Source organism: Giraffa tippelskirchi, chromosome 10 (assembly GCF_054371585.1).
Source record: "Giraffa tippelskirchi isolate mGirTip1 chromosome 10, T2T-mGirTip1v1.2.pri, whole genome shotgun sequence".
Classification (NCBI taxonomy): Eukaryota; Metazoa; Chordata; class Mammalia; order Artiodactyla; family Giraffidae; genus Giraffa; species Giraffa tippelskirchi.
In genome coordinates, this window is record NC_137284.1 from 97,408,857 (window position 1) to 97,417,099 (window position 8,243).

The 8,243-nt window shown below is 43.1% G+C and overlaps 1 protein-coding gene across 13 annotated transcripts in view; it reads right to left on the bottom strand.

Moving 5' to 3' along the window:
* Window positions 1–5,637, bottom strand: part of ST7 (suppression of tumorigenicity 7) — a 315,966-nt gene extending 310,329 nt beyond the window's left edge. For 12 of the 13 annotated variants that reach the window (XM_081537854.1, XM_081537850.1, XM_081537845.1 and 9 more), the window contains exon 1: window positions 5,447–5,637. In XM_081537854.1, coding sequence (XP_081393980.1) covers window positions 5,447–5,597 — 151 coding nt within the window. In that variant the 5' untranslated portion in view covers window positions 5,598–5,637. Of the gene's footprint in view, window positions 1–5,133; window positions 5,338–5,446 lie in introns of those variants that run through there. The other variant, XM_081537876.1, reaches the window with a different exon arrangement.
* Window positions 5,638–8,243: the final 2,606 nt, after the last annotated feature.

Below are 8,243 nucleotides of genomic sequence, written 5' to 3' on the forward strand. Positions count from 1 at the left end.
GATGTGAATAGTATAAACATGACTGCATAAAAATCAAGTAGGAAAACATTCCAGGTTGAGGAGACAGCTAGTGCAAAGGCCACAAGGCAAGAACAAGCAAAGCAAGTTTAAGAATGAGAAAATATCACAACCATCTGGAAGACAGTGAGCTCAAGAAAGTAGCAAAGTTCAGACAGAAGGGATAGGAAGGGGTCATGTCATCAGATTTTGTAAGCCAGGATAACATATTTTGATTTTATTTTAAGTGAAATGGAAAGCCACTGAAGGAAGCCACATAAAATCTGGACTTCTATCTACTATGAATTAGAACTCCCTGGTGGCTGAGATGTTAAAGAATCTGCCTGCAATACGGGAGACCCAGGTTTAATCCCTGGGTCGGGAAGATCCCCTGCAGAAGGGAATGGCTACCCACTCCAGTATTCTTACCTGGAGAATCCCATGGACAGAGGAGCCTGGCAGGATCAAAAAGAGTTGGACACGACTGAGTGATTAACTCTTTCTTTCTTTCAAGTCCATGTATTTGCTTGGTTATAGACTCTGCACTCAATGAAATTTATCCCAAGGCACTGAAGCAGAATTCTGGAGCTAGAAAGGATCTTAAGGAATATAAAGCTATCATTAAATGTGTATGGAAACTAAGGGTCTTAAAAAAAAAAGCATCATTCAGATTGCTTCATTATGGCTGAGAGAAATGTCTCCAAAAGTAAGTAAAGGCAACTAAGATGTCTTGGATCTATCCTCAACTCAAAGCTGACAACCATAAAATTGTCCTTTTATGTGTTCATAAATTGGACCACCATGGATTAGATATGTATGACTCACCATGGAATTTCTTAAATTTTTGTGACAGTTTCTGACTTCTATCTAAAGCTGAAAACTTAAATAAGGCACATAGCCGTAATGTGTTTGATCAATTTCATTGTTCTAATCCCAACTCACTGAGTACACCACAACTTGGAGACTGATTCATGCAATGAATGGTAAGGAACCACTACGTGCAAGGAAGTATAGTGGAAAATGAAGAACCAGAGTCTAGTAGTCTAGTATGCATACAGAAAGAGAGACACATATATACAAACACTGAAACATACTGGATTGGCCAAAAAATTTGTTTGGGTATTATTGTAATACCTTATGGAAAAAACTGAAAGAAATATTTGGCCGACAAAATATATTAAACATGCTGCTGCTGCTGCGTCGATTCAGTCATGTCCAACTCTGTGCGACCCCATAGACGGCAGCCCACCAGGCTCCGCCATCCCTGGGATTCTCCAGGCAAGAACACTGGAGTGGGCTGCCATTTCCTTCTCCGATGCATGAAGGTGAAAAGGGAAAGTGAAGTCGCTCAGTGGTACACAACCATAATTAATGCAAGGTAAAAACTGTCAACAAGCCTCTCAGATAATGTACAGTGAAAACTGGAGGAAATATCACATTCAGTTGAGAGAATCAGAAGGCAGCATTCAAGCTAGTCCTTGAAAGATGGGTGGGATTTACAGGTGGGAAAAAAAATTTTAGACAATAGGTACATCAGGGGCAAAAAACCTAACTACAACAAGGCGCTCAGGACAAGAGATCCAGGGTGTTAATTAAGTTTAGAGCAACCATTTCCAATGTGAAAATATGCAAATCTGAACTGCACCTAAAGTTATGTATATCGCCATTCAGTAATGTAAGAGTTTTGCATCTGTATTTATCATCTTAATTAACACCAAAAAAGAGTTCTGTAACAAAAACAATCAAACTTAGGTTAGACTATTAAGTTTGCTTTCCAAAAGGAATACAGTAGGATTTAAAAGATCTTTGAAAACTTGTTTTCCAGGAAACAGAAAAAGAACTCGAAAATCAACTTAACTTCTTGGTACAAAAATGTCAAAGGGTGTACATTTAAGAAAAGGTGCAAAGTGTTTCAAATTTAGCATCTAAAAACCTCAGAACATAGGGAAGATGAGAATGTGCTATCAACATCACAATATATAGCAAGTCACAGTGCTATTTTTTAAATATTAATCTATGCTACTGTTTTTTCTTGAATAAAATCCTGCATGACTGCTGCTAACTACAATTAATTTTCTGCCCTTTTGGAAAAGCATTGCTTTAGGATAATTAATTCACTTGAAAACTGACAAGTAACAATATAATTTGGGGTTTTCAAAAATCTTATTAAAAGTTCATTATACTTTCAATAAATCATAGAACTACTTTAACATTCTTCTATCCAACTCAAGGCAGAACGTCACAAATGAATTTCAAAGCTAACCACTGTGTTCCTAATATGTTTGTTTTCTCCTTTGCTTTTTCTAAAATTCATTTTTCATTATATGATTTAAATTTAAAAACTCCAAGCAAACAAAAGTCAGGACTACATGACTTCACAGGTGAATGCAATCAAACATTTAGACGAGTTAACACCTGTTCTCAAACTCTTCCAAAAAAACTGCAGAGTAAGGAACACTTCCAAACTCATTCTGAGGCCAACATTACCCTGACACCAAAACCATACAAAGATATCACAAAAAAAGGAAATTACAGGCCAATATCACAGATGAATATAGACACAAAAATCCTCAACAAAATACTAACAAACTGAATCCAACACATCAAAAGGATCACACACCATGATCAAGAGGAATTTATCCCACAGATGCAAGGATTTTTCAGTATCTACAAATCAACCAATGGTGTCAGCTTGCCTAAGGAAGGAGGCCTGGGCCACCCACAGCTTCCTAAAAGCAGCTCTAGCTTCTGCTGCCTCTTCAGGGACACGTACCTTTATCATCACAAGAAAAGCAACCACCACAGGGCCTAGGAACAGCAAAATGAGTCCCTTTAGAACCCATTTAGATCTCCCTGGGAGGACAAGTTCCACATAGGAGGGGACTTCTCCCTTCACCTTCTCACAGACGTAGCAGAGATGAGTCTCTGTGTGCTTCTCTTTTCCTTTATGACTAAAACTACATAAAACTACAATGAAAACAGAAGTCCAGCATCACTGGGATAAATGGTCTCAGGTTTCATCATGTGTCTAATGAGATTCAGCGCAGATGGCCTTTTCATCTTCCTATTTTCTCTGTCTCCTATAAGCCTAAGTGAGTAAACAATGCTAATGCAAATTAACAAAGGTGTTTGAGAAAAAGATTTAAAGTTGTTGGGAGAGGACCTAACAATTTTATTCCTTAAAATTTTTGCATTTTCCCAATTTTGCTCCTTGCCTGTTGTGTATAAAACATTGCTTTGTGGCACTTGTGGGAACATGCACACATATACGCTCACAGATGATTATTTCAACTACTTTAAGAAAAAGGCAAAGGAAGAAGGGGCAGTAGCAGATGAGATGATTAGATAGCATCAGCAACTCAGTGGACACGAATTTGAGCAAATTCTGGGAGACAGTGGAGGACAAAGGAGCCTGGTATGTGAAAGTCTATGGGGTCTCAACTTAGTGACTGAATAACAACAAAGAAAATGTAGTATTACAAATGTGTATTACAAAGTATTACAAAGACCCTGATGCTTGGAAAGACTGAAGGCAGGAGAAGGGGATGACAGAGGATGAGATAGTTGGATGGCATCACCGATTGATAGACATGACTTTAAGCAGGCGCCAGGAATTGGATATGGACAGGGAAGCCTGCCGCGCTGCAGTCCAGGGGGTCGCAAAGAGTTGGATAAACTGAGTAACTGAACTGAACAAATGTATGTTCCGAAATAAAAAATTTAAATGTGCATTAAATGAGAAAGGTTCACATTTTTTAAGCCTCAAAATTAATTCTTTGGGAGAAAAAAAATCAAACCACTTACCAACAAATATAAGATTTCATTGCCATATATATTCAAGCAACTTCTTAAAATAACAAAACTTTGGGACTAGAACTTATCTTAGAGATATACTTGCCACAAGCAAGGAGACAGTATTGTGATAAGCAGGCACTCATAACAGATGAAAAGCCAGAAAGCCATTACCACTAGGATGACTGAATCCAAAGGCTGAACAGCTCCTATAAAAAAATGGCAAGATGATTCTACGGTGCAGAATTCATCTGCATCCCAAGAATAACAGCCCAAGGGATATTACAAAACAAATATAAATATGAAAGTGTGTTCAAGCTAAAGTAATCAAGATTTCTGAGGTTTAGCATTTAAAAGCACAAGTACTTAACAAAATGTGTACATTACCTCGTGTTCTAAAAATTATTTTGATGTAGTTAACAACACCCAGGAAAATGCATTTCCAGACCCCGACTCTCTGATTATGTAAATCACACACTAAGCAGAATGCATATATATTCAGTTAAGACTGAAAGGATTTCCCAAATTACTATCAACTTTAAAAAAAGAAAAGACTTTTCTAACGATTCCCACAAGTACTTCCAGACTTCAAGAACTATAGCCCTTCCTGCAAAATACACTTTGTGTGCTTGATTTGTCTCTGGAGTGTTACTGCTGGCGTGTGTTTTCTTTGTGGTTGTTTTTTAATGATTCAGTTGGCTGGTTGCAAGTTTAAAATCCTGTTCTAATTACCTTCGTCACTTACGACCGTGGATACAAGACCTGCGGGGCTCCCTTCTTAGCGTGTGGAGCTTTATTTAAGATCCTGAACATGACTAGTTACCAAAGCCTTATGCAAACAGGAACAAGGAGAGAGAGAAGGGCTGAGACCATTAAAAATCATCATAAATTCCAGATTTCCTGTCTCTCCTTTTGTCCCTGTGACATTCCCTCTGGTAACCTGACACGTCATCTATAGCCCTGATGGTACCTTCGAGAATCTCTCTCCCGTCTATAACAGAGTGACGCCGCTATCCCCGCAACTCGCAACTCTGGGGGTGGGTGGGGGGCTCAAATCTCGGCAGTCCCGGCCCCAGGTGCAGGGTCGACGCCTTCAGGGGGCTTCGCCGATGGGTAGCACCCTCACGGGGGCGCCCGCGACCGGCGGAGTCGCGTGGGTGTCGGGAGGGACGCCTGGTCCGACCACACTTAGGATGTTCGGCACTGGCGACAGACAGCTTGTGAGGAAGGACACGGTCCAACTCTGAGGAGCCCTCGGGGTTCACGCGCAGACAGCCGAGGGGGCGTCCGCGGGGACTCCCTCGCTCCCGACCTCCGTCCCCTCAGTCGCCCGCCGACAAGCACCTCAGGCGGAGGAGCGGTAACCTCCTGGCCCGGGCCGCCTCACGGTGTGGCTCCTCCTCCGCAGGGTCACTGGGCCGCGGGGCCGGGAAGGCCGCCGACCGCCCGCGCACGTCTCGTCGACCCCGCCGCCCGGCCCCCCAGGCTGAGGCGCCGAGTCCTCGCCTGCTGGCCGCGGGCGTCCGGTGCGCGGGCGCCGGCGCGTCCCCGAGCGCGCGCCCAGCCACCCTCGCCAGTCGCGGCGCCGCGCGAGTTGCACTAACTTTCCGGGGCGGGGGAAGGGCGAGCGCCGCGGGCCCGGCTGCCCGGGCCTTACCTGTGCTCAAGTTGTCGTTGATTTTCAAGGGCACCCGCAGGATGTAGACCAGGAAGAGGACGATGAAGAACCATACGGTCCAGAGATAAGTCCAAGACCAAACTATGCAGGACTTGAGCTGCTCCAGAAAGCCCGTGCCCGCTTCAGCCATTTTTCGGCGCTGCTCTCTGCTGCCGCGGCTCTCGGTGTCTGCCGGGATGATTCACCGGCCCGGAGGCGCCGCTCGCGCCGCCGCCGCCGCCGCCGCCGCGGCCCGGGCGCCCCCGGAGGCCGCCCGCCAGCCCGCCGCCCGGGACTCGGGCGCGGCGGGAAATCGCGCGCGGGCCGCGGGCGCGCTGGCCTTTCTTTCCCAGCCTTATTGCTAACTCTCTGAAGGCCCCTACAAGTGGCTTTCGTGGAAGGATCACGTGGCTCCTGCCCCTCACGTTCTGATGCCATTTATATTATGCTAATATTTAGAAAGAAAAGCCAAGTGGCGTACTAAGGGAAACCCTTGACATGTTCATGGTAACTGACTTATGTTGAGGGCTTCCTATTATGTCTGTACAATCTCACCTAATCCTTCATCAATCCTCATTATATAGATAAGGGAAACTGAGGCACAAAGTGGTTGAGCAATTTACCTTCAGCTGGAGCCAAAATTCATTTGCAGCATGATGAATGCTAGCGCCCGAGGTCTTAAAACCAACGCTCTACTCCTTTCTCTCAGAATTTAGATTCAGAGGGATGAATAAACCCAGAGCAGTTAGAAAAAAAATAGATGTATTCCTGTCACCGATTAATAGGCCTGAAAATAAATCATTCTGTTAAGCGAGATTTGGCTTGCACGCTATTTACCTTTGTTTTGTCTTCCCTGAAGCCATACCGGGGATTTTAAAAGAAATCTTCACAAGAAGAGTGTTCATCTTCCAATTTGCAGGGCGATGACAGTTCAAAAAACTCTCAACCTGTTTTTAATATAAACAGTTCTCTGGGATAATTTTGGCTTACTCTGAATTGGCTACTTTAAACAATAATTATAAACATTTTTTTATCTATACTGAGTAAACGTTGTCTTCACCAAATAAAATTTTCTTCTTTTTCTGCCCATAAATAATTTCACTTTCTATGTATTGGATGGTAATGATGCAGTTGCAGGTAATTCAATCTACAGCCAAGACATTTTTGGAATTCTGAGCATTCAGCAGAATATTTTATTATAAATTTTGTTTTGCTTGTTATTTGCTCCATAATAAAACAAGCTCCTTTAACTTTTTACATGTATTTTATGTATTATGGCTTATATAATAGAACTACTTTTACATTTTCACTAATTCCAAGCCTCACTTCCAGCTACTGGTATCTCCGATACATTTGATCTCCTACAGCGGTGAGATACTGGAAAGGATAAGAGAAAATGATACACCCATACCTTTCTATAGATATTTATTGCAGCATTTACAAAACAATTTTTAATCTAACAATGGTGCCTGGATTCTCAGTAGAATAAAACAACATGAGAGCACGAAACATCTATTTTATGTGATGATTAAGTAACCCACCAGATTCCCTGAAATAGGATTATTTAATTTAAGTGAATATCCTGGAGTCTGGCTTTTGCTGTCGGTGAACCTCAAGGAATGGACATAAATATGACTCAGCTGAACCAGTTTGCTGATTGTCTGCTAGGCGCTCCTGGAGGGTCAGTCTGTCTTACTCATCGTTGCCTCTCCCTGGTGTGCAGCCAGAGATGCGGATTGGAGTTGGAGACATGTCTTTTTGGTTGGATGCAGAACTGAGTGAGAACAAGACCTCTTGGGAACTGCAGCTGCTTCAGTATGGCTGGAATGCAGGCTCTACACAGAGCGGTGTCAAAATGGATAAAGCTGGAGAGTATCTGAATGTGAAGGGCCTTGTAGAAATGCTAAGGTGTTCACAGTTATTTAGCATTGCACACACTAATCCAAATGACCAAGATTTATGGAAGTGGCAATTACATATCAAGGAGGCAGAGTTGACATAACTTGGTTACTGATAGGATAGGCAGGGAAAGAATAAAGAGTGAAGGGTGGCTATTGAGTGGGATCGTTCATGAAATAGTGATACCCCAGATATGTCCCTTAATTGGTTGATCATCTCTCAGTGGGCTGGCATGCAGTCACCCCAGCTCATCATATCCAAAAGTGAACTAATTACTTCTTCACCATCAACTGCTCTTCTAAAGTTCCATCAGGGAATGGGCGTCACCCTCCCAGCTCGCTAATTCAGGAATCTGAGGATCACATCATCTAGACTCCTTCCCCTCCCTCACCTCCTTTCCTCTTCACATTCAACTGGGGGCGTCAATATGTCAAGGTATGTGTCAGATATGTCACTTTTCTCTCTTCCCCTTCAATAGCTTTTAGTTTCTCCAGTCTGATCATCTCTCACAGAGAACAAGTCGGTGGGCTCCTTGACTCCAGTTTCCCCACCACCAGAAGCACCACCACCTACCCTCACCACCCCCTGAATCCAACTTCTTCCACATTTCTTTAACAGAGTTACCTCTGAAGCACAAACCTCAGTCACCTTCTGCTCCAGTCCTAAAGGATAAACTGTAGATAGTACACAAGGCCTTTTGTATGGCACTCCTATCAACCTGTTTAGCCTCATATCCCACCCTAAACACTCTTCTTACCACCAGCATTTTGGAAAACATGATATTCTCTTTGGAGCTGCTCCACAGGACCTGCCTGTAGCATACTTATTTGTGAGCATATTTATTTGTGCTATCCTTCCCACGTCAACCTTCTCTCTTTGCCACAACTTATTTAGAGAT